This window comes from Podarcis gaigeae (genome assembly GCF_964106915.1).
Source record: "Podarcis gaigeae genome assembly, chromosome: 10".
NCBI lineage: Eukaryota > Metazoa > Chordata > Lepidosauria > Squamata > Lacertidae > Podarcis > Podarcis gaigeae.
Genome location: NC_139686.1, coordinates 5,400,634 through 5,427,235, shown reverse-complemented (window position 1 = coordinate 5,427,235; position 26,602 = coordinate 5,400,634). Strand labels below are relative to the sequence as shown.

The following is a 26,602-nucleotide window of genomic DNA, read 5'->3' as shown; positions in this document are numbered from 1 at the left end:
ATATGTGCAGCTTGCGGACGTAACGTATAGAATCAGAGAACAAGAAGAACGTACGTTTAAAGAAGATTGGAAAATGTTTGTTGAATACTGTATTTTTCACTCTATAGGATGCACTTTTTCCCCTCCAAAAATGAAGGGGAAATGTGTGTGCATCCTACGGAGCGAATGCAGGCTCCTTGGCTTCAGCGATAGCAACGCGAAGTCTCCGAAGCACAGAGGGAGAGCTCCCCCCACGCTCCGGAGGCTTCCTGCTGCTTTTGCTGAAGCCTGGAGAGCGAGAGGGGTCGGTGCGCACCAATCCCTCTTGCTGTTCTGCAAGACTCTCCCGGCTTCAGCCAAAGGAACCCGAAGCCTTTGGAGTGCAGCACGAGTTCCCGCTGCGCTCCAAAGGCTTCAGCCACGCACCTGCCTGGAAGCCTGGAAGCCGGAGGAGGAAGAGAAGGGTCTCCTGTTCCTTCTCCAGCTTCACTTGAAGGGGCGCTGCGCAGTTCTCCCTCTGCGCAGCGCCTCTCCTTCGCAGGAGAGGGGGAACTGCGCAGCGCCTCTTCAGCGACGCACCTGCCCTGGCTTCTGCCTTCGCCCTGCGCAGACTCTTTGGGTAGGGGGAGCCTTCATCCTGCTGCCCTGAAGAGGCTTGGCGCGGTTATCCCAGAAGCCAGAACAGCCACATGGTATCCCAGAAGCCAGATCCCTCTTGCTGTTCTGGCTTCTGGGATTCAAAATATTTTTTTCTCTTGTTTTCCTCCCCCCCAAACTAGGTGCGTCTTATCATCTGGTGCGTCCTATAGAGTGAAAAATACGGTATATGGGGGGAAATTGTTTAAAGTGGAGCCTCTGGGTATGAATTTAATTCATTCTGGGGGTCTGTGCGTACCCCGAAAAATCCTTATCCAGAGGTGCCGCTTTTGCGCATGTGCACGGCGCGATAGAGCGTTTCTGCGCATGTGCAAGTGGCGAAAGCCGGAAAAATACTTCTGGGTTTGCCACTTTGGCAACCCAAAGTTTAAATGACTCAAGAGTAACATAACCCGAGTCACCTGTATGGGCCTATGGCCGTAAATAAAATTACTTACTTACTTAACATAACCCGAGGGTCTACTGTACACTTGAAAACGCTGGCAGCATTAAGATAAATTCAGCAGTGTAAACAAGTTTGGATGGATGTAGTAATGGAATACTGAACAGTTTAATTTACCTAAAATATGCAGGGATTTATGATATGTAAAATGAACCATGGAAAGAGAAGAAGGGAAGTCATTGATATTTTCAGGATGTTTAGGTGAGTATTGTAAATTCTAAAACGGAAAATTTAATAGAGTTATATTTTAAAAAATAAAACAGAGCTTGGGTGCCCATCCTGGGAGTCATTTTGGACTCACAGCTGTCCATGGAGGTGCTGGTCAATTCTGTGTCCACGGCAGCTGTTTACCAGCTCCATATGGTACGCAGGATGAGACCCTATTTGTCCGCAGACTGTCTCGCCAGAGTGGTGCATGCTCTAGATATCTCTCTTGAATTACTGCAATGTGCTCTTTGTGGGGCTACCTTTGAAGGTGACCCAGAAACTTCAACTAATCTAGAATGCGGCAACTGGACTAGGGAATAGGAGCGGCCGCTGAGACCATATAACACCAGTCTTGAAAGACCTACATTGGCTCCCAGTACGTTTCCGAGCACAATTCAAAGTGTTGGTGCTGACCTTTAACGCCCTAAACGGCCTCGGTCCTGTATACCTGAAGGAGCATCTCCATCCCCATCGTTCTGCCCGGACACTGAGGTCCAGCTCCGAGGGCCTTCAGGCAGTTCCCTCCCTGCGAGAAGCCAAGTTACAGGGAACCAGGCAGAGGACCTTCTCGGTAGTGGCACCTGCCCTATGGAACGCCCTCCCATCAGATGTCAAAGAGAACAACAACTACCAGGGAAGGGAAGCTTTTAATGTTTAACAGACCACTGCATTTTAATACTTCGTTGGAAGCTGCCCAGAGTGGCTGGGGAAACCCAGCCAGATGGGCTGCTTATAAATTATTATTATTATTATTATTATTATTATTATTATTATTATTATTATTATTATCATCATCTGCCAAGGAGTCTTTAGCTGTGATTCCTGTCATGCGGGAGGGCTGGACTAGATGGCCCTTGGCGGCCCCTTTCACCTCTACAGTTCTGTGGTTCGGCCCCTGTGTGTTTCTGATCTGCTGTGGGGAAGCTCTCCCCGCTCACTGATCCCTCCCATTCCCCATTTCTCCCCAGCGGCGTCCCAGCACCTACGTCTGGCTCCTTTTGGGCTACCCGCTCCTCTCTCTCGCCCACGGGCTGATCTGCTTCGTCTGCTGGCTCCTCGTCTTCATCATCCCCGTGGCCAAGATGAACGGCCGCACTGTCACCAAGGTCCTCCTCCTGCCCCCAGAGCAGGTCCACGTCCAGCAGCTGCGGAAGGTAAAGGTGTTGGCAGGGCAGGGGCCGCGGACGTTGCAGAGGGCAGGGCCTCCGTGGAGAAAGGCTTGTGGCTTTTTAGCATAAAGTCAAGCGAGGAAGGGTAGAACTTTGGAGAATTATCCGAGCAGATAAACAAAGATATTTCGTCACACGGTTCGTTGTTAGCCTGCAGAACTACCTGCCACCGGAGACAGGCATGACCACCAGCTGGGATGGATTTAAAAGAGGATCACAGATGAGGAGAGGGCAATGCTTCTTGATCCCACTTGTAGGAAACCCCAGAAGAAGAGGGTTGCTCTCATGCTCGGATCCTGTTGCATATTTCCCTTCGGTTCGGCCCCTGCGAGAACAGGATGCTGGACTGTATGGGCTATTGCCCTGATCCAGCTGGCTTTTTTGTGTGTGTGCTTGTGTTGCAACGCGGGTGGCGTTGTGGGTTAAACCACAGAACCTAGGACTTGCCAATCAGAAGGTTGGCGGTTCGAATCCCCGCTACAGGATGAGCTCCCGTTGCTCGGTCCCTGCTCCTGCCAACCTAACAGTTTGAAAGCACATCAAAGTGCAAGTAGATAAGTAGGTACCACTCTGGCAGGAAGGTAAACGGCATTTCTGTGCGCTGCTCTGGTTCGCTAGAAGTGGCTTACTCATGCTGGCCACATGACCCGGAAGCTGTACGCCGGCTCCCTCGGCCAGTAAAGTGAGATGAGCGCCGCAACCCCAGAGTCGTCTGCGACTGGACCTAATGGTCAGGGGTCCCTTTATCTTTTTATGTTACAACATCCCAGGGCAAACACACACAATTCACACAGTCCCTACCCCGGAACTGAAGCTTTAGCACAGGCGTTGGCAACGTTTTTGTGGCTTGGGCCGGTTCATGGTCCCACAGACGCTGCAATGGGCTGGTGCGCGCGCGCGCGCACGCATAAAGGCTATTTCCGGCGCGGAGGAGGCATGCACAGCTTCTCATGGGCTGCAGGAGCTTCCTGCAACCAATGGGAAGCCGGCCAGCGTCGCAGAACGCGGTCCCCACTCTGTTCCACGCCGGTTTAGTGCAGCACACGGGAGCCAACTGACCAAGCGGGTGGCGGGGGTCCATGCGCCGGTTAAACGACCCCCATGGGCTGCTTGCATAGCTGTCAACTTACAGCCTTGAAAATAAGGGACCAGCAGCCTTGAAAATAAGGGACCTGCAGCCTCACCTGTTCCAGGCACACCAGTCTTCCTTTCCTCCTGCAGTCTGGTCAAACCCATGCTGGTAGCTTCGAGAACACCATCCAACCAACTTGGTAACCAGAGGTTCAACTGAATAGAATCTGAATCACATGCACCACAAGGCCTATGCAGCCTCAACTTAAGATGGCTCCCCGGCCTGGCTTTGCACTGCAAAGTTTGCAGCAGCACGTGCAACAAAATGGCGTCCAGCATTCAAAAACCCCCTCAGCTTGCATTAACTAGCCACACACAAGGCATGCAAGCTCCACCCCCCAGTCGTTCTTAGACTTCTTATTGGGTGAGCAACACAGCCAAGCAACACAGTTGGAGCCTCCCTCCTCCCTGGCCGGCAGGGAGAGAGGGAGAGGAGCTGCTTCCTTTGAAATTTAAGGGGCATCATTTAAGGGACATCATTTAAGGGACATCCATCAATAAGGGACAGCAGCGGGACATGGCGCTGGAATAAGGGACTGTCCCTTCAAATGAGGGACACTTGACAGCTATGCACTTGTGGCCCATGGGCCTTAAGTTGCTGACCCGTTTTAGCAGCCTTGTGCATTGACTGGCGTCAACTGATGGTCTCTTGGCTCTGTCGTCTGCAGACAGAAGTTCCCCTCGACGCTGAAGTGCTCCTTTGCTGCTACCGGGCTGTGAACGCTTATTACTACAAATACGCCGTGGATGGGATCAATGTATTTGCCGTCAGTATCCTTTCGGTGTTGTTGCTTTGGGCTTTGCCTCCTTGGGAGTGAGGTTTGCGCGAGAGCTGTGGATCTGGGTCTCTCTTGAATGCAGTGATGCCCCTCCTTGACTTATAAACCTCAATTGCGTTGCATTTTAAAAAAATAAAATAAAATTGAGCAGACTGAATCTTTTAAGCAAAACAGATGGGTTTTCTGCGCGGAGTGGCTTCTGCAGATGTAGCGAGAGCTGAGGAGCAAAACCTGGACAGAGCTGAACACAGCTACTTGTCCAAGGTTGTAAAGACTGCGGAGAGAATAACTGGGTGCACTCTTCCCACCTTGGATCAAATCTATGCTTCTAGGTATCATAAGAAAGCGGCAGAGATAGCGCAGGATAGTGCGCCCTCCGGAAATGATCTCTTTCAGCTTCTGCCTTCTGGAAGAAGGTCCAGGGTTATAAAGACTAGGACTAGCCACCTGAGAAACAGTTTCTATCCAAATGCAATTTTGGTTTTAAACACAGTGTAAGTCTATGGGAGTATATTATATTTAATTATGGGGTATCAGAGTTTTTAGGTGCTAACCAGGTTGGGATAGCTGGGATAGCAGGTTTGTTGGTTTTTGAATGCCTGATGTAGATTTTTTCAATTTCGTTGTTCTGTATGGGACACTGACAATAAAGATTATCGTAGCGTATCAACCGTTCTGAAAAACCTCCTTGCTCATCTTTAAACAAAGAGGTTGCACACTCTGCACATGCTTAAGGGAACTCTTGACTTTGCAACGGGCCTCCAGAGGAGCCTTGGCTCAGATCAGGCCCCAGGTGCAGCCCCAAGGTTTTGAAGTTTTAATGTCCTCCATAAGGACTAGAAACCTGTTTTGGTTAAAGCAGGAGCGTTGATAGGGAGAGTGTCAAAACTCTGGCTCTGCTGTCTAATTCAACGCTTGCACTTGCAGCTCGGCCTCAGCCGGTCATTGTATTCCTAGCACCTCCTTGGCTTCATCTTCCCAGGAGGAATAGTAATTATTATTATTATTATTATTATTTATTATTATTATTATTTGTACCTCGCCAATCTCGCTGGGTTTCCCCAGCCACTCTGGGCGGCTGTTTCTCAGGGAAACCTCCTGTGCAGTTGATGCCGCTCAAAAGAAAATACGCACGTTTTTCCTTTCAATACCTCTCGTCAGATCTGCTCCCTTTGGTTATTGTGACTCTAGTTCTGGGCTACGCGGATAAGCACAACCATTACACCAGCTCTGTGGTGAAGTTTACCTTGGCGCTGCTCTCCATCATGCCCCTCTCGTACTACATAGGCATGGCAATTGCCAGGTAAGAGGCGTTAAGAAAGAATTAACCGTGAGATCTAGAATCATGGGATCATACAAGGTGTGACCGGAAAGTTCGGTGAATGGCCACAGAAATCGGACAGCGAGAAATATTAGAACTTACAACCTTACAGGCCTTCAAATTAGGCCCCCTCCGATACAACGCACCGTTGACAACGTTTGTAGAAGTGTTGGAAACTTCTGGAGAAGTCCTCTTTTCGTACTGCTTTCAGTTCCCTCGTCACAGCAGCTTGGACGTGTGAAATGTTGGGAAATCTTTGCCCTTTCAGTGCAGATTTCAGTTTTGGAAAAAGAAAGAAATCCGGTGGGAGAATATGGAGGGTGGGACAACTCAGTAACCTCAGTAACGATTTCACACGGAATATGCAATTCTTCCGCCATCATTCAGACAAACGCCGATCCCTCATCAATAACTCACAATCTCGTATTGACATTTGCTGCCGTTCTGCTCGCCGGCGGTCTGCCAGACTGAGGGTCATCTTTGATGGTTTGCCGCCCTTCACAACCACTCACACACTGTCTTTTGAGTTACAGCTTCGTCTCTGTACACAATTGTGAGCATTTTGTGCGTTTGTGATGCGGATTGTGTGTTCGAATACAGTGGACGCTTGGGTTGCGAACGTGATCCGTGCGGGATGCACATTTGCAACTCGCAGTGGTGTGTCTATGCACGCGCGGATTGTGATTCGGCGCTTCTGCGCATGTGCGACCTCTGAAACCCGGAAGTAACCCTTTCCGGTACTTCTGGGTTTTGGAGCGTCCATAACCTGAAAAAACACAACCTGAAGCGTCTGTAACCCGAGGTATGACTGTATTTCTCGCTGTCCGATTTCTGTGACCATTCCATAGCTGTCAACTTACAGATTTGAAAATAAGGGACCAGCAGCCTTGAAAATAAGGGATCAGCAGCCAAAATAAGGGATTTTCTGGGCACAGGTATGTTCGACTTCTGAGCCCCTCTGAGCCAAAGGCAGAAAGCCCAGCCAGCAGCCAAACAAAGGCTCAAGCGGTGGTTCCCACAGCGCAGCAACCTGGCAAAGGGGATGCAGCAAGGAAAACCACCGTCGCCTTTCTGCTGGGAAGCGCTGAGCAAAGGCGAGTCCCCAGGCAATGCGGCCGATTTGATCGGCACAAGGCATGCAAGCTCCACCCCCCTGTCGATCTTAGACTCCTTATTGGGTGAGCAACACAGCCAAGCAACAGAGTTGGAGCCTCCCTCCTCCCTGGCCGGCAGGGAGGGAGGGAGAGGAGCTGCTTCCTTTGAAACCCAGGGAATTTTAGGGACATCATCAATAAGGGAGAGCAGTGGGACACGGCGCTGGGATGAGGGACTTTCCCGCCAAATAAGGGACGGTTGACAGCTATGGACCATTCACCGAGCTTTCTGGTCACACCTTGTAGAATGGCTGAGTTATGAGGGACCCCAAGGCTCTTCTGATGATGCTAAGGGCCAGCGACTTCACCTCATGGACATTGTCTGTTTCTCCTACAGCATCTCAGCCCAGAGCAACTTCGCGGTGGGGGCTGTGGTCAACGCCACGTTCGGCTCAATCACGGAGCTCACTTTCTACATCACGGCCCTCATCAAAGGCGCCCGAGAAAAGAACAAGTGCTACGAGGAAATCGTCAAGTCCGCCTTGACGGGGACCCTGCTGGGCTGTGTCCTTTTCATCCCAGTGAGTCCAGCCCTCGAGTGCCCATCCAGACACTTGAAATAAACAACTACTTTTGACTTTTAGAAAACATCTGAAGGCAGCCCTGTTTAGGGAAGTTTTTAATGTTTGATGTATTTATCATGTTTTGAATGTTCTATTGGGAGCCACCCAGAGGAGCTGGGGAAACCCAGACAGATGAGCGGGGTATAAATCAATCAATCAATCAATCAATCAATAACAATAACATTTATTTATTTATTTATCTATCTATCTATCTATCTATCTATCTATCTATCTATCATCTTCCCTCTTGGAATTCGTGGCTTCTCTGTCTCGTCCCCTAGTTCCCAATCCCCTCATATCTGTCGGGACTGTTCCTTCTGGCCTGAAATTCTGAATTCTGTAACTGAAATCTGCAAGCGGAACAGGGGAGCTTTCGGCCGTGGGAAGGGTTTTTTTTTTTTTTTACTTTATTGGTTTCGTAACATTTGCATGCCCCTTTGATTTACAGTGGTACCTCTGGATGCGAACGGGATCCGTTCCGGAGCCCCGTTCGCATCCTGAAAGGAACGTAAGACATGACTGCGCGTGCGCGGGTCGCGTTTCGCTACTTCCGGGCATGCGCGTGACATCATTTTGAGCATCTGCGCAAGCAGCAAAACCCGGAAGTAACGCGTTCCATTACTTCCGGGTCGCTGCAGAGCGCAACCCGAAAACGCTCAGCCTGAAGCATATTCATCCCAAGGTATGACTGTAATTAATTAATTGGTGAATTTACTAGACTCCTCCTCTCGCCGCATTAGCTTGGGGAAGGCTGTACTAGAATAAGGGTCCCCTTTTCTGCAAGCCGAATGGAGTTCCCAGCCTGGTTCCACAGTGGTCCCGTCCCCGACCTCGCGACACATTATTCCCCGACCATAATGGATCTGCTAAACAACAACAGACTTGGGCAAAGTTGCACAATGAAAAACCAGAGGGGAGGTGCTCTGCCGTTGCGCCGAGTTCTGCTGCGTTACTGCAATGTCCGCTACATGGGGCTTCTCTTGTGTTTGATCCACAGGCTGCATTGAGTGCAGAATGCTGCAACACGATTGCTGACAGTAATGAGGCCTTCTCAGCATGTGACGCCTCTGCTCAGAGATCTGCACGGCTACGGGGCCAAGTTCATTGGCAACGCAGACCGGGGATGGTGGCATTTGGGACTCCCAGCAACATTTTTTTTGCTGGGGGTGGGCAGTTTGTTTGTTTTACTTAAAATATATATTTTTATGAGCCAGCTCAGCCCAGCGGTTCCATCGACCAAAGCAATTGCTTAGATCCCCTAATCGCTTCCAGCGGTTTGAGACCCACAGACACTGCCTGGCTTTTATAACAACAACAACAACAACAACAACAACAACAACAACAACAACAACAATTTTATTATTTCAGTTACAGACCAGTTCCAGCTCACATACAATATCAGTGAAGTCATAAAACACGATAGGGATTTGATCAATTATAACAATAACAAACAATTTTATACCATATCTCCACATTGCATCTTACCCTTTGTTATTTTCCCATTATTACATCTTAATTTTTTACACGTTTTCTTAATTGTAAGTGTTTAAAGAAGTGCTAGTAAGTCCACTTCTTTACAATAATTCTTTAGATATAACATAAACGGTTCCCAGTCCTCCTTAAAATCTCTATTGGCCTTGTCTCTTAGTTTTCCAGTTAGTTTCGCCACTCCAGCATATTCCATCAGCTTTTCTTGCCATTCTTCTTTCGTTGGTATCTTATCGTCCTTCCATCTAACATCCTAGCCGCCGTTGTGGCATACATAAATAGTTTTTTACATCCTTTTGGCAAGTCTTGCCCTGTAATACCCAACAGAAATAATAATAATAATTTTATTATTTCGGTTACAGACCAGTTCCAGCTCACATACAATCTCATAAAACACGATAGGGATACATTTGAATTTACAGTTGGGTTTAACAGGGGCAATACAGATATAGCAGCAATTAGAAATATATACCGTATTTTTCGCTCTATAAGACGCACCAGACCACAAGACGCACCTAGTTTTTGTTTTTTTAAAAAAGATTTTTATTAAAGTTTCAACAGATTTTATAATAACAAACAAGACAAAACAACACAACAACAAATAAACGATAAAAAACACAAAAACCAAACAAAAATATATAAGTTCAACTCTTAATTTCATATAACTTACTTTCCTGACTTCCTCACAACTCCCTTTTCTGTATTCAAATTTCCAATTTAGTTTCAGCAAATTCTTCCTCTATTTTGACTAATTTTAATATTTCTTAATTTCTTTTAAATTAACCATTCCCACTGCTGTCCACTTATCTTCTAATCCCCCATCATTTGATTAATTTAACTGTGTTTCTTTACTTGTTACTCATAAAACATCTTTACACATTCCTTTCAGCTTTGTCACTAATGCCACATTATCTCACTATCCTGCATCACTTTAACATTCAAATAATTTACAATGTTTTGCAGATAATCTTTAAATTTCTTCCATTCTTCTTCTGTTTGTTCTTCTCCCATGTCTCGGATTCTGCCAGTCATTTCTGCCAATTCCATGTAGTCTATCAATTGCATCTGCCATTCTTCCAAGGTGGGCAAATCTTGTGTCTTCCAATACTTTGCAATAAGTATTCTTGCTGCTGTTGTTGCATACATAAAAAAGGTTCTATCCTTCTTTAACACCTTCTGGCCAACAATGCCCAAGAGGAAGGCCTCTGGTTTCTTAAGGAAGGTATACTTAAATACCTTTTTCAGTTCATTATAGATCATTTCCCAGAAAGCCTTTACCTTTGGGCACGTCCACCAGAGGTGAAAGAATGTTCCCTCAGTTTCCTTACATTTCCAACACTTATTGTCAGGCAAATGATATATCTTTGCAAGCTTGACTGGTGTCATGTACCACCTGTAAATCATTTTCATAATATTTTCTTTCAAGGCATTACATGCCGTAAATTTCATACCAGTGGTCCATAACCGTTCCCAGTCAGCAAACATAATATTATAACCAATGTCTTGTGCCCACTTAATCATAGCTGATTTGACCGTTTCATCCTGAGTATTCCATTTTAACAGCAAGTTGTACATTCTTGACAGTACCTTAGTTTTAGGTTCTAACAATTCCGTTTCTAATTTCGATTTTCCCACCTGGAAACCTAATTTCTTGTCCATATTAAAGACCTCTCTGATTTGGTAATAGTGTAGCCAGTCTCGCACTTTCTTTTAATTTCTCGAAACTCTGCAATCTCCATGTATCTCCATCATGTTCTAATATCTCCCAATATTTCGGCCATTTGGCCTCCATGTTGAGTCTTTTCAGAGCCTTAGCTTAAGACGCACCTAGTTTTTGGAGGAGGAAAACAAGAAAAAAAATATTCTGAATCTCAGAAGCCAGAGCAGCAAGAGGGATCGCTGCGCAGTGAAAGCAGCAATCCCTCTTGCTGTTCTGGCTTCTGGGATAGCTGCACAGCCTGCATTCGCTCCATAAGACGCACACACATTTCCCCTTACTTTTTAGGAGGGAAAAAGTGAGTCTTATAGAGCAAAAAATACGGTAATTTAAATCACTAAAATACAACCTGAAATTGTCATTCAAGGCCTTAGGGAACAAGCTGTGCTTACCATATAGCTGTCAACGTTTCCCTTTTTGAAAGGGAAATTCCCTTATTCCGAATAGGATTCCTCACAAGAAAAGGGAAAAGTTGACAGCTATGATAATGACTACGTTTTATGGCAGTTGCACAGAATTTGGCCAACCTAACAGAAAAGCTTCTGGTCTTTTAACAAAAGATGTCTTAAACATTCTTTTCATTTCATTGTAAATCATTCCCCAATAACTTTTAGTTATTTTGCAATCCTGCCACTAATAATAATAATAAATAATAAATAATAAATAATAAATAATAATAAATAATAAATAATACCCCACCCATCTGGCTGGGCTTCCCCAGCCACTCTGGGCAGCTTCCAACAAAAAATTAAAATACAGTAATGCATCAAACATTAAAAGCTTCCCTGAACAGGCCCTTCTTCTCTTTGCATTTACAACACTTATTGGAGCTTGTCCTATACATTTTTGCCATTTTCACAGGGGTAATGTACCATCTCTCGGGGGTGGGCAGTGTTAAGTTGTGGGTGAACATATCAGACGACACAGCGATTCTTCAAACAGCTCTTGTTTATTCACAGGCCAGGACAGAACTGAACTGAAGGCCTCAGTCAGCCTGCTTATATAGAGCTCCAGAACAACGTTACTGTAACAACTTTCTAAAACTATCCAATCACTGAACGTCACTTTCAATCCCTTATTTGCATAACTATCTACAGTATCCCCCTGCTGGCCCAGGGTGAGAACTTCAGTACATAACAGGCATTTTGGAGAATGCAGAGCTAGGTTTTTCTGCTTCCTCGCTGCCACTTCCAAAGTCAGGCTGGCGGACGCAGGGATGGAGCCACTATCCTTCTCTCTCTTTCTCCTTCTAGGGACTGTGCATGGTGATTGGCGGCATTCGGCACCAAGAGCAGAGATTCAACAGCAGGTCAGCCGGGGTCAGCTCCGCCCTCCTCTTCCTCTCTGTGGGAGGTAAGTTGCGGAGGTAGGTAGGTAGGAGGGCATAGCTGTCAACTTACAGATTTGAAAATAAGGGACCAGCAGCCAAAATAAGGGATTTTCAGAGTGCAGGTATGTTCGACTTCTGAGCCCCTCTGAGCCAAAGGCAGAAAGCCCAGCCAGCAGCCAAACAAAGCCTCAAGTGGTGGTTCCCACAGCACAGCAACCCGGCAAAGGGGATGCAGCAAGGAAAACCACCGTCGCCTCTCTGCTGGGAAGCGCTGAGCAAAGGCGAGTCCCCAGGCAACACAGCCGATTTGATCAGCACAAGGCATGCAAGCTCCACCCCCCCAGTCGTTCTTAGACTCCTTATTGGGTGAGCAACGCAGCCAATAAAGCAACCCAGTTGGAGCCTCCCTCCTCCCTGGCCGGCAGGGAGGAAGGGAGGAAGAGGAGCTGCTTCCTTTGAAACCCGGGAAATTTAAGGGACATCATCAATAAGGGACAGCAGCGGGACATGGCGCTGGGATAAGGGAGTTTCCCGCCAAATAAGGGACAGTTGACAGCTATGTAGGAGGGAGCCATTGATAGCCTTACCCAACTTCCAGTCATTTATTGCGTTTGACTAAAAGCCACTACAGATTAGTTTTAACAGATCCAGTAAGTTCAATTAAAACCTGATGAAAGAAAACCAGAGATACACACCCGTTTACAATAAGTCAAATTAATGAATCGCCTGTAAAGTTTGCGGCATTGTACCTTTTATATATTTAGCGGCTTTAGCCAATGGGGCCGTTTTGTATGTGACAAGCAGGTCGCAGTCAGATAACAGCCAACATATTTTCACTTCAGGGTTCTGCCAGCATCTGTTCCAAAAAAATCTCTTTCTGGAGTTTTGACAGAGCTGGCAATAGAGCATATAACAGGGGAGATCTTCTACCTCACCTATAGTGGTACCTCTGGTTACACACTTAATTCGTTCCAGAGGTCTGTTCTTAACCTGAAACTGTTCGTAACCTGAAGCACCACTTCAGCTAATGGGGCCTCCCGCTGCTGCCGTGCAATTTCTGTTCTCATCCTGAAGCAAAGTTTTTAACCCAAAGTATTATTTCTGGGTTAGCGGAGTCTGTAACCTGAAGCCTATGTAACCTGAAGTGTATGTAACCCGAGGTACCACTGTAGTACCAATGGGAGAATTTTGAGATATAGATTAGAGATAAATCAGCCTCGTTATCCTGTTTATAAGTCCAACCCCTGAGCAGTCTTGTAACACCAGGGAATATAAAAATAGCTGTTGTCAGGTTTTTTGAGGCTAGCAAGTCTAACTTGGCCAACCCAAGCTTCTTCCTTTGTTGCTCCAGGAGGGAAAAGCAGCCAGAATTGCCTTAACCCACCACAATAAGCCTGAACATCCATATTAAAATGTGCTAGAAAATGATCCCATTAAAACAACACAGTACAGTGGTACCTTGGTTCTCAAACGCCTTGGAACCCAAACACTGCAAACCGGGAAGTAAGTGTTCCAGTTTGCGAAGTTATTTTGGAAGCCGAACATCCTCCGTTTTGAGTGTTACGCTTCCGTTTTGAGTGCCACGCTGAGGTCTGTCTGTTTTTGCTATTTATTTTGCGCTTTTGTTTCCGCAGCCCTTTTTGTTTTGTTTTTGTGACTGTGTGGAACCCAGTTCAGCTCCCGATGGATTGATTGTGTGACTGCCATACATTATTTATTGCTTTCCTTTTATGGATCAACAGTCTCGTTAGATAGTAAAATTCATGTTAAATTGCTGTTTTAGGGATTTTTTATTTTTTTTAAAGTCTGGAATGGATTAATCCGTTTTGCATGACTTTCTGTGGGAAAGCGCGCCTTGGTTTTGCAACGCTTTGGTTACGGAACGGATTAAGTTTGAGAACCAAGGGACCACCATAATGAAAATGGGAAACTCGGGTCAGGAGGAAAGATGTGGGCTGGACGGATCCTGGGAGGCGATGGGGCTGATCTCCTCTTGCTCGTCCTTTCCCCCCAGGTGTGTTCGCTCCAACCCTCTTCTCCAAAGTCTACGGGAGGCTGGTCTGCGGGGAATGCCAGAACGTCACCCAAGAGCCACCAGGGCACTATGTCTGCCAGAGCTGCCACTTCGACTTGGTGAGCAGCAGCTTCTGGGCCCCACATGGGGCTGGGATTTCACCAACCAGTCCCAGCCGCGTTGGCTATAAATCAGGCATAATCTCTTTGCTGCTCTGCAGTGGATATCAGCGGCAAAAAACAGCCCAGATGCATTCTGAGTTGCTGGTTTCTTCAGACACTGCAGGGGTTTTTGGCTTCTTAGGGTTCCGAGTTGTTGACGATTTAACTTCTATGCCGCTTAAAGTCAAAATTAATAATAATAATAATAATAATAATAATAATAATAATAATTTATTTGTACCCCGCCCATCTGGCTGGGTTTCCCCAACCACTCTGGGCGGCTTCCAACAAAGATTAAAAATACATCAAAATGTCACACATTAAAAGCTTCCCTGAACAGGGCTGCGTTCAGGTGTCTTCTAAATGTCAGGTAGTTGTTTATCTCTTTGACATCTGATGGGAGGGCGTTCCGCAGGGTGAGCGCCACCACCGAGAAGGCCCTCTGCCTGGTTCCCTGTAACTTGGCTTCTCGCAGGGAGGGAACTGCCAGAAGGCCCTCGGAGCTGGACCTCAGTGTCCGGGCAGAACGATGGGGGTGGAGACGCTCCTTCAGGTATACTGGGCCGAGGCCGTTTAGGGCTTTCAAGGTCAACACCAACACTTTGAATTGTGCCCAGAAACGTACTGGGAGCCAATGAAGGTCTTTCAGGACCGGTGTTATGTGGTCTCGGCGGCTGCTCCCAATCACCAGTCTAGCTGCCACATTCTGGATTAGTTGTAGTTTACGGGTCACCTTCAAAGGTAGCCCCACGTAGAGCGCATTGCAGTAGTCCAAATAACTCGCTGAGCTGTTTACCAAGTATAAAAACAGTTCCTTTTATTATCTATTAACATTTCTATATCGCCCTTCATCAAGAGACCTTAGGGCAGATTACAGCTTAAATCGCAAATCAGATAACATAAGAGCAAAAAGGGGGCAGGGAAAAATTGCGCAGGGGTCATAATGTAAATACCCCTAATTAAAGTATTATTATTTATTCATTAAAATTATTAGTTGCCCCCTTTTTTTTTTTGCAATGGCAACTCAAAGCAGCTTCGCGACTTACAATAAAAGAACAACATGTATTAAAACAACCCATCTGCTCTAGAAGGTTGTATGTAGATGGTTCAATCAGCCTTGTTAAAGAGGAAGTTTAAATGAAGGCATCGGGCAAGCAGTCCACAAACAGGGAGCCGATGCAGAAAAGGCCCCGTCCTTGTTTTGCCACCATCTGGACGTCTCACGAAGATGATCTCAGGGTCTGGTGCTTTACCAACTGCACTGGCTCCCGGTGGAGTACAGGGTCAGGTTGAAGGTGCTGGTTTTGACCTTTGCGGCCCTATGCGGCCTAGGACCCACGTACCTACAGGACCGCCTCTGCCAGTATGCCCCACAGAGGACCTTAAGGTCCACAAATGACAACGCTTTGGAGGTCCCAAGTCGCAAGGGGGTTAGATTGGTCTCAACTAGGGCCAGGGCCTTTTCAGTGCTGGCCCCAACTTGGTGGAATGCTCTGTCCCAAGAGACCAGGGCCCTGCGGGACTTGACATCTTTCCGCAGGGCATGCAAGACAGAGCTGTTCCACCTGGCCTTTGGTGTGGACTCAGTCTGACCCTTATGTTTTCCCTCCCCTTATGGTTTTGCCTTTTAAAACGAGGCTGCATTTTAAATTGCATTTTAACCTGTATTTTAAATTGGTTCCCTCCCCCCCCCATTATGTTTTTACTGTAGTTTTACTGGTGTTAGCCGCCCTGAGCCCGGCTCTTGTGTGGGGGTATAAATAAAATTTATTATTATTATTATTATTATTATTATTATTATTATTATTATTATTATTATTTTCAGTTCATATGGAGAGAGGCTGACCTTGAGGTTCTGCGGTCTTAAAACTTTATAGGTCAAACCCAGCTCTTTGAACTGGGCCCAGAAATTAATCGACAACCTATTGAGCCAGGATTGGTCTTATGTGCCAAAGACAGTCTTGCCTCGGTGAGCAAACTGGCTGCCAAATTCTGCACCGGCTGAAGCTTCCGATCCGTCTTCAAAGGCAGTCCCACGAATAACAATATTTGCAAATGGATCACTTCTGGCACTGCAGGGTCTGATAATTCTATTATCTCTTCTTAGATGGAGAACAATGGGACCCTTTACTACAGCCATGTTGAGTAAGTACCTTATCATTCATCCTTTTAATTTGCCTGTCAAACAGAACTGCTTCTGGTCACGGGAAGCCTCGCTGGCTGGCGCTGTTGTGAGCCACAAAATTCCACTCCGTCATGTGCCAGAGGCGCATAACATTCTCTCTGTCTTCCTCATCCTTGACTGTGGCAGATCGATTTTTCTAACGCAGCCCCATGCATGAGTCGTTCATCATCTGATCGGATCACCAGTTCCCTGGTAGCTTCTGAAAATAATAATAATTAAAAAAAACTCTGCATGAGGCTTCGGGAAGCAACTCCTGCGACTCAAATGAGCCTCTCAAAGAAACCTTTTTATTGAGCTATGTAATAAAATTTAAAAATTATCCAGTAGCACCTTAGAGACCATTTCATGAAGCTCAATGTGGTGGCTTTCATGGTTCTAGATTCAGGTAGGTAGCCGTGTTGGTCTGACGCAATTGAAATATTTATAAAAATTAAAAAATGTCCAGTAGCACCTTAGAGACCAACTAAGTTTGTTCTTGTTATAAGCCTTCATGTGCATGCACACTTCTTCAGATACCAGTGTTTATCCTGATTCGCTTGCACAAAGCTTACGGGGAGGTTAAATGGTATTTGGACTTTAATGAGCTTTTGCTCTGATTTGTTTGTGGGGAGGCTGGGCATTCGTTCTTCCCATTAATCATACCTCGTATCTCTTCACCCAGTATAACCAGTAGGGAGGCTTCTGGTTTTTTAATAAAAGTGTTTTTAAACGTTGTCTTTAACTCATTACATATCATTTCCCAGAAAGCCTTTACCATTTTACAGGTCCACCACATAAAAGATACCTCCCTTTTCTTTACATTTCAAACACTCGTTAGATCTTGTGTTACACATTTCAGCAAGTTTTGATAGTGTAAAATACCATCTATACATCATTTTCATCACATTTTCTAAGTGCACTGCATGCATAGATCAGCTTCTCTACGCTCATCTCTGCCTCTTAAGGTTTGGTCCTGGGGCTGCCCTGGCAGGTGGGCCAGGTGTAAAGGGTAGAAACTCCCCCCCCCTGCATATTTTAACCCTTTGTGTGTGGCAGGCCCCTGGTGTATACGGTGTCCCTGTTGCTCCCTGCGGCGTACATTATCGGTCTGCTCTTCACCCTGAAGACTCACTCGCACATCTACGACATCCATGTCAGCGACTGCCACAGTAAGTACCTTCCTGAGCTTTGCTTTTGTCAGGTGGGGAATAATTTAATATTTATACCCCACCCATCTGGCTGGGTTTCCCCAGCCACTCTGGGCAGCTTCCAGCAAAATATTAAAATACAATAATTCATCAAATATCAAAAGCTTCCCTAAACAGGTCCGCCTTCAGATGTCTTCTAAGAGTCAGATAGTTCTTTATTTCCTTGACATCTGAAGGGAGGGTGTTAATAATAAACAAATAAACACTCCTTGTAGTTTAAGGGTGAATTCTGGACGCAGTGGAGAAGTAAAAGATTTGGATCATCGTCACCAGGAGGAAATGATAAATATAATAGGACCCACAAAGGGGAGGATGGAAGTCCAGGAGATTCCTTGGAATCTTGTTCTTATTATTTATGTTGAAAAACCAATTAAATAAATAAAAAATAAAATAATTATAGTTACCTGCAAAAAAAGAAAAAAGACATTTAATAAATAACAACTATGGTAATGTTGCTGGATGTTTTGCTGTGTTCTTTTATATTCTGTTGGAAGCCGCCCAGAGTGGCTGGGGCAACGCAGTTGAATGGGCAGAGGGGTGCAAGTAATTTTCCCCCCAATTTTTTTTAAAAAAATATTTAACATAATTGTTACAAAATATAAGCAAAATATTGCAAATACATACATATATATTTCAAATAAGCACATATATATGAAAAAGGAACAAAAGGAAAGAGAAAAGAAAAAATAAAGAGAAAAGAAGAAGAAAAGTTGGAAGTTTATTCTACAATTATCTCAATATGAAAATAATAATAATAATAATTCATTGATTGATTTCCATGGCTTATACTGCACTTTCTATATACATTTTAAGCAAGATTGTTATTCCGTATTTTCCCCATACAATCTCGCACAAATATTCTAATCAATAAATCTTTCATAAATCTATTCTAAACTAGAAATACGGATAAAACAAAAAAAAATTCCTTCCAGTAGCACCTTCAAGACCAACTAAGTTAGTTCTTGGTATGAGCTTTCGTGTGCATGCACACTTCTTCAGATACTTAGTTGGTCTTGAAGGTGCTACTGGAAGGAATTTTGTTTTGTTTTGACTATGGCAGACCAACACGGCTACCTATCTGTCACTAGTAATACGGATGTAAGTGTCTCTCCTGTTCTCTAGTGCCCGGTCACCATCACAGCGCAGTGGTCCACTGGTCTCGCTGGAGAGCTTTGCTCATCTTGCTGGTCGCCACTCTGGGCATGTCTGCCTGCGCAGACCTGGCCACAGAGCACATCAGCCCCATCTTGAACAACTCGGCGGTGTCTCAGGTGAGGAGGAGGCAGGGCCAGGGCTGGCGCAGGTGGGGGCCGCAGTGGGACGATGCCATCCTGGGCATGAAGACCTGATCTTCTTCTCCATGTCCCTCACCCCATCTAAGGAGGTGGTTTGCTACCAGGGCCTTTTTGGTGGTGGCACCCCAACCGTGGCTTGCAGTGTCCAGAGGTGCTCTCCTGGCCATCGGAGGCGCATCTCTTAAACCTCTCTGTTCTCCCAAGCCTTTCAATGTGATTTTTAGTTTTTAGGATTATTTTTGTTAAATTTCTTTTTAAAGTTATGTGAGATGCCGTTGAGGGCAACGACCCATAACATGGATTTGGAATAAAGTACAGATTCATACAGACAACTCCCCAGGGAAGGGAATTTACATGAATAGAATGTATGCTTTTATTTAAAATGCATCTCTGGGTTATTTGTGGGGCCTGCCTGGTGTTTTTATATGAGTAGAATGTGTGCTTTTATTTAAAATGCATCTCTGGGTTATTTGTGGGGCATAGGAATTTGTTCATTATTATTTTTCCAAAATATAGTCTGGCCCCCCACAAGGTCTGAGGGACAATGGACCGGCCCCCTGCTGAAAAAGTTTGCTGACCCCTGGTGTGGGTGAACCCTATTTTAGTCGCGCTGTGTGTATATATTGAAGCTCTGCACTGCTCGGAGCGAGTAGCTTATAATTTGGCTAAAGAACTAAATAACCGGGCCACCTCTCCTTCCCTCAGCACTTCATTGGCGTGACCATCCTTGCCATGGTGCCAGAGCTCCCCGAGATCGTCAACGGGATCCAGTTTGCCCTGCAGAACAACCTCAGCTTGAGGTGAGTCTGTGGAAGCCTAGCCTGGAGGGTTTCCCAAGAAATATTCCTTAAATATGCCATCCTCTGAAGGAAAACCTTTTTCCAGCCCAATATATATAAATCTCAAAACAGTTTACAGCAATAAAAGCATGCAACAAAGACCGTTTAAAAGGTTAAAAACAGACACCCATTTTCAGCTGAAACTACAACTCGTTGGTACCGATAGGGCAGAAAACTTGGAGACTGACAGTAGAGGGCGCTAAAGCCAATGGCACCATCTATGTCAAGCATAGGCAAACTCAACTCTCCAGATGTTTTAGGACTACAGTTCCCATCATCCCCGACCACAGGTCCTGTTAGCTAGGGATGATGGGAGTTGTAGTCCCAAAACATCTGGAGGACCAAGTTCATAGCTGTCAACTGTCCCTTATTTGGAGGCACAGTCCCTTATCCCAGCACCGTGTCCCACTGCTGTCCCTTACTGATGATGTCCCTTAAATTTCCCGGGTTTCAAAGGAAGCAGCTCCTCTCTCTCCCTCCCTCCCTGCCAGCCAATAAGAACAACTGGGGGGTGGAGCTTGCATGCCTTGTGCCGATCAAATCGGCCGCGTTGCCTGGGGACTCGCCTTTGCTCAGCGCTTCCCAGCGGAGAAGTGACAGTGGTTTTTCTTGCTGCGTCCCCTTTGCCGGGTTGCTGCGCTGTGGGAACCACCGCTTGAGGCTTTGTTTGGCTGCTGGCTGGGCTTTCTGCCTTTGGCTTGGAGGGGCTCAGAAGCTGAACATACCTGTGCCCGGAAAATCCCTTATTTTGGCTGCTGATCCCTTATTTTTGAGGCTGCTGGTCCCTTATTTTCAAATCTGTAAGTTGACAGCTATGGCCGAGTTTGCCTATGCCTGAATTAACCACTTTGGAAGGATGTAGTTGTCTTGAGTCGGCTCCCAGTGGAGCGGGAAAGCTTTCAGGAGGCATTTAAAAGCTGAATTTCCAGTGGCATAGAGTTCCACAGGACTGTTCCGACGACATCAGTTTTCCGTTGTCGAACGAGCTTTTGCCAATTTGCTGCGTGTGTGACCAGCAACACTCCTGCAGATGATCTCGTCGACCAAGCTAGGGTAGTATAAGGTGTTCAGGTGATCCCTGAGGTACCCTGGAACCGTGTATGGATTGTGCGATGTAAACATGAACGCCTCCTGCATTGTGGCAGGTGCCCTTGCCATCCTGTCAGAGAGGGGCCTTGGGAACTCTGCTACAGGAGGCGATTTCTAACCAGGTAGTGGGAAACAGGAAGGCGGTGGGGGTCCTTCTGTATGCGGGGAGGGGAATTTTGAGGGCAGCATTCATTTCCCCTCCCTCCTGTCTCTTTCTTTCTTCTAGCATTGAGATTGGGAACTGCATCGCGGTCCAGGTCTGCATGCTGCAAATACCCATCGTGGTGCTTTTCACAGTCTTCTATGTAAGTCATGGGCTCCACAACCACCTTGTATCGTCATACCGCCTCTCCTGGTCTGCCCCACGGAGGACCTTAAGGTCCATATATAGCAACACCCTAGAGGTCCCGGGCCCTAAGGAAGTCAGATTAACCTCAACCAGAGCCAGGGCCTTTTCAACACTGGCTCCAGTTTAGTGGAACGCTCTGTCTCCTGAGACCAGGGCCCTGCGGGATCTAATCTCTTTCCGCAGGGCCTGTAAGACAGAGTTGTTCCGCCTGGCCTTTGGCTCAGAATCAGTTTGATTCCCTTCCCCTCTTTCTTTTTCCTTTCTCTTCCTGTGAAGAAATTGCTCACTAATTGTTTTAATGTTGTATCTTAATCTTTTAAATTGTGTTTTAATCAACTTGTTTTTATTATTGGTTGTTAGCCGCCCTGAGCCCGGTCTTGGCTGGGAAGGGCGGGGTATTAATAATAATAATAATAATAATAATAATAATAATAATAATAAGCTAAATCTGGCCCTGTTTGGGGGTCCCTTTCAACACTATGATATAATAAATAATAATAACAATAACAAATAATAATAATAATAATAATAATAATAATAATAATAATAATAATTGTTATTATTATTTATTATATCATAGTGTTGAAAGGGACCCCCAAACAGGGCCAGATTTAGGTTAATAATAATAATAATAATAATAATAATAATAATAATAATTTTTTATTTATACCTCGCCCATCTCGCTGGGTTTCCCCAGCCACTCTGGGCAGCTTCCAACAAAGATTAAAAATACATTAAATGATGAGGCCCTCAGCTACTGAAGGTAATGGGGCCCTTTCTATGTCCAGCTGTCCTTTGTCAACAACAATTGGTCGCTGTTTTTTGTGTGGAGTATGTGCTATATGGTAATTGATGGACCTCATAGGTATCTCAAGCCATTGGCACGTGTTGCCATGCAACCAGTCCATGAAGAATATAGGCACACTGTATATAGAAATGAGCAAACCAGGGCCTTTTCAGCACTGGCCCCGACTTGGGGGAATGCTCTGCCTCATGAGACCAGGGCCCTGCAGGATCCGATTTCTTTCCGCACGGCCTTTAAGACAGAGCTGTTCCGCCTGGCCTTTGGCTTGGAATCAACTTGATCCCCTCTCCCTCTTTCCTTTTTCCTTTCTCCTTCTGTGATGGAACTCCTATTTGGGGACTTCCCTGGCTTTTTTCTGGCCCGCATAGAACCAGTCTGGATAGTTGGCCTTGGTGAAGACTTGACGTTTTCATCCCCAAAAAGTTTTTGAGGTTCCACTGAAATGAGGCTGCATTTTAATGTTTTAATGTTGTCTTTTAATCTTGTTTTAAAGTTGTATTTCAATCAATTTGTTTTTATATCGGTTGTTAGCCACCCTGAGCCTGGTCTTGGCTGGGGAGGGCGGGGTATAAATAAAACTTATTATTCTTATTCTTATTCTTTCCAGCCCACGGACTTCATCCTGGTCTTCAGTGACCTTCATGTTTATGCAAGCATGTTCAGCGTGGTCTTGATGAATTACATCTTTATGGATGGCAAGTGTGACTACTTCCAAGGTAAAGGTGGCTTATGAGCTGCGAGTTCCAGTCCTGCCTGCTGGGGGGGGGGGGCTACTCGGACCCAGAAGACCACTGCCTCTGAGCTAAGTTGGGCTGTGTACTTGCTGTAACCTTTAAAGGACATTCAAAACGTAATCTCCACGCCACCCATCTCCAGGTGCTGGGAATCGTAGATTTAAGCAATCTTAAGGGTATGTTCAGAAGGGACGCTGGTGGCGCTGTGGGTTGAACGATCAGTGATCAGAAGGTCAGCAGTTTGAATCCCCGCGACGGGGTGAGCTCCCATTGCTCGATCCCTGCTCCTGCCAACCTAGCAGTTCAAAAGCACATCGAGTGCAAGTAGATAAGTAGGTACCACTCTGGCGGGAAGGTAAACAGCGTTTCCGTGTGCTGCTCTGGTTCGCCAGAAGCGGCTTAGTCATGCCGGCCACATGACCCGGAAGCTGTACGCCGGCTCCCTCGGCCAATAAAGCAAGATGAGCGCCGCAACCCCAGAGTTGGCCACGACTGGACCTAATGGTCAGGGGTCCCTTTACCTTTAAGGGTATGTTCACATCAGCAGCTTAAAACACAGCGAAGTCATTTCAAGTTTTTCACCATCTGGGTGCGAAGTTTGTCACCTCCCAAGGGATGCCTTCGCCAAAGCACAGGACCTTTTGGGTTTCCTCTGGCCATGAACCTGTCATCTGCGCAGGTGTGCTCATCTGCGCATGCTCAGCGGCCGTCTCAAATGTTCACACAGTACAAAGTGAATATGGCTTAAGTTTTCTAGTTGGGTTGAAGCTGGGTTTCTTTTTTGGGGGGGTGGAATCATCCAACAGCAGGATTTGTTAAAAAACGGCACGATCAGTATAGATTGTGGGTCATGCATCATGTGTGCAGCTTTAAAAAAAATCTAGCAGTGGGAGCACACTGGATGCAGAATACCTTATTTTTCGCCCTATAGGGCGCACGTATTATTTTTTTGGGGGGGAATAAAGGGGGGGAATCATTTCCCGAGCCCCAAAGAGCAAAGAGGCCAGGACAGCGAGCGGGATGGATCCCGCTCGCTGTCCTGGCTTCGTTTTTAGCCTCGGGGCTGGGGTCCGGGAGCGAAGGCGAGGTTGCGTAACCTCGCCATTGCTCCTGAACGGGCCTCGGGGTTGCGGGTCCAGGAGCGAAGGCGAGGTTGCACTCAACCTCGCCATCGCTCCCGGAGCTTGTCGGAACTCCCGCCGGGATCTCCAGGCTTGGAGATATCTGCCCGAAACTGGAGAGCGAGAGGGGTCGGTGCGCACCGACCCCTCTCGCTCTCCAGGCTTCAGTGAAAGCCTGCATTTGCCCCATAGGATGCACACACATTTCCCCTTCATTTTTGGAGGGGGAAAATGCGTCCTATAGGGCGAAAAATATGGTAAGCGTTGTTGCTGAATGTCCTGCCTGCCCTTCAGCAGCAGATCCTGTTACAAGTAAGAGCAATCCAGAATTAAAAACAGTTAAAACCATCTTGGGCTACATATTGGCTTATAGAAAATACAGTCGTACCTTGGTTTTCGTACAGCTTACTTCTCAAACATTTTGGCTCCTGAATGCCACGAACCCGGAAGTGAATGTTCTGGTTTGCGAACTGTTTATGGAAGCCGAACATCCAACGGAGCTTCCGATTGGCTGCAGGAGCTCCCTTCAGCCAATCAGAAGCCGCACTTTGGCTTCTGAATGTTTTGGAAGCCGAATGGATTCTGTTCGACTTCCAAGGGACGGCTGTAGAATAGCTGGATGTGTGAATACTTTGAACAAGTTACGACGTTTAGCTGTCAGAGAATCAGAAGTCATTTTTATCTTTTTCTAATTTTCTCTTTTTGGATTGTATTTTTAAAATATTTACTTTTTTCTGGTGTATTATAAAAAAAATAAATACATACTTTGCCTTGGGTATGGACTTTTGATAAGTATCCGCAAGAAGAAAAAAGTAAAAGAAAACCCAAGGTGAGCCAAGTTTGTCTCCCGGTGAACTGGGACAGCCTTCAGATTGCCAAAAAAAGTTGTCTCATGCAAATGATGACTGGTTGATGATCTCCGGCGGGCTAGGGACAAAGGTGAGAGCTGTTTCCTAGTTCTGCTGGATCTCTCAGCAGCGTTTGATACCATCGACCATGACATCCTTCTGGACCATCTTGAGGGGCTGGGAGCTGGGGGCACTGTCCTACAGTGGTTCCGCTCCTTCCTCCTGCGCCGTGTTCAGAAAGTGGTGGTGGGGGATGAGTGTTCAGACCCCTGGGCTCTCACTTGTGGGGTGCCTCAGGGTTCCGTCCTCTCCCCCATGCTTTTTAATATCTATATGAAGCTGCTGGGGATTTGGGCTGGGTGTTCACCCTGTGGAACTCTGAGATAATTTATTGCTCAGAGAGATAAGGTCTGGCACGCTTCTGTCGCGGCAGACGTCCGTTGCGCAGCAAAAGCTCTGAGCAAAAGCAGAGTCTCACAGTGGTCAGAAATAAAGCCTTCTATCTTCCGTGCGTTGGTGTGCATAAATCAAGCCCTCACGCAGAGTTACTAAAACTAAAAGCACTTTATTTACAGCATAAACTATCCTCACAGGAACGCCCTCCCTTCAGATGCGAAGGAAATAAGCAGCTATCCTATCTTTAAAAGACATCTGAAGGCAGCCCTGTTTAGGGAAGGTTTTAATATTTAATGCTGTATTGTTTTTAACACCCGATTGGGAGCTGCCCAGAGTGGCTGGGGAAACTCAGCCACATGGCCAGGGTATAAATAATATATTATTATTATTATTATTGGACCCGCCAACCTTTCCATTCTGACCTGCTCTCTCCCCCCCGCAGGCACCGTGCTGGTGATGGTTTACTTCATCCTCCTCGCAGTGTACTTCTTCGCTCCTTCTCCCGCTGGCTGCTGATGCCTCGCACCGCGCTGGACCCCATCCTCCCGCCGCAGAATGTGCCTTTCTCTCAGGGACTTTAAAAACTGCCACCACCACCAAGAAAGGTCTTCTGCTGCATCTTGTCAAGGTGGTGGTGGTGGGAAGCCTCTCTGATTCCTGCCAGCTTAAAAGCTTGTTCCCTGACACGTTGGGTGTTTTTAAATGGAAGAGGCTGAGCCGGGAACGGCAGAAGGATGTTGTCGGATGTTGGATGGACGGGAGCAAGCAAGCAAGCAAGCTCCTTGCTCCTTTCCACACTCCAAAAAACTGTCCGGGATTCCTGACAGCTCCGACGTCTGCTGTTTTCTCGAAGGCTCTCGCGTTTGTGACTTTCTGGGGTTGTGTTTGCTCACAACGGCTAGCTACCTTGTGTCCTGGTGGCAGTGGCAGAGGTGGTGATGGCAGGGTGCTCCCAAGCAAAGCTGCCTCTGGCCTTGACTCCAAGCTCAATAAAGGAAGCCTCTTCTGAATGCGTCTCCCAGTTGGCCCTTAACTTTTTTTGCAGTAGCCCTGAGTCGCCATCTTGTCTCAAGGGGGAGGCTGTGTGGTCATGAAGTACCGTATTTTTCGCTCCATAAGACGCACCTTTTCCCTCCGAAAAAGTAAGGGGAAATGTCTGTGCGTCTTATGGAGCGAATGCGTGGTCCCTGGAGCCGAATTGCCCAGGGGCAAAAAGCAGATTGTACTTTTTTTTAGAGAGAGGGAAGGGGGTGTTGAAACAAAGCCGCTGAGCAGCTGATCGTCAAGCGATCAGAGGGAGATAAGGGATGCTAGCGATAAAGGAGGCTGCCTAGGAGGGGGGAGGTAAAAGCAAATGGATCCTCAGGATTTTTGCATTGGGTCACCCCAAATTCACCATCAGATCACATAGCATGTCCATAGCTTCAGCCTGCACCAAAAAAATCACACACCCACTGTTGCCTGGGGCTGCAATGGCGAAAAAACGTGGTTATAAAGCACGGATCCACATGGATCCTCAGGATTTTCGCACTGGGCTACCCCAAACTCACCGTCACATATCATGTCTGTGGCCACAGCATGAACCACAAAAACCATACATCCACCGTTTTGTTCAGAATATTTTGTTTTCCTCCTCTAAAAA

General features: G+C 46.4%; 1 protein-coding gene across 1 annotated transcript in view; it reads left to right on the top strand.

Moving 5' to 3' along the window:
• LOC310825963 (uncharacterized protein) overlaps positions 1-25,970 on the top strand; it is a 49,160-nt gene extending 23,190 nt beyond the window's left edge. The window contains exons 8-20 of the mRNA XM_083700253.1: positions 2,254-2,439; positions 4,254-4,356; positions 5,526-5,667; positions 7,177-7,360; positions 11,861-11,960; positions 13,952-14,070; positions 16,220-16,257; positions 17,333-17,445; positions 18,607-18,755; positions 19,485-19,579; positions 20,934-21,012; positions 22,469-22,577; positions 25,403-25,970. Of these exons, the coding sequence (XP_083556379.1) occupies positions 2,254-2,439; positions 4,254-4,356; positions 5,526-5,667; positions 7,177-7,360; positions 11,861-11,960; positions 13,952-14,070; positions 16,220-16,257; positions 17,333-17,445; positions 18,607-18,755; positions 19,485-19,579; positions 20,934-21,012; positions 22,469-22,577; positions 25,403-25,476 (1,491 nt within the window). The 3' untranslated portion in view covers positions 25,477-25,970. The remainder of the gene's footprint in view (positions 1-2,253; positions 2,440-4,253; positions 4,357-5,525; positions 5,668-7,176; positions 7,361-11,860; positions 11,961-13,951; positions 14,071-16,219; positions 16,258-17,332; positions 17,446-18,606; positions 18,756-19,484; positions 19,580-20,933; positions 21,013-22,468; positions 22,578-25,402) is intronic.
• The last annotated feature ends 632 nt before the right edge of the window (positions 25,971-26,602 follow it).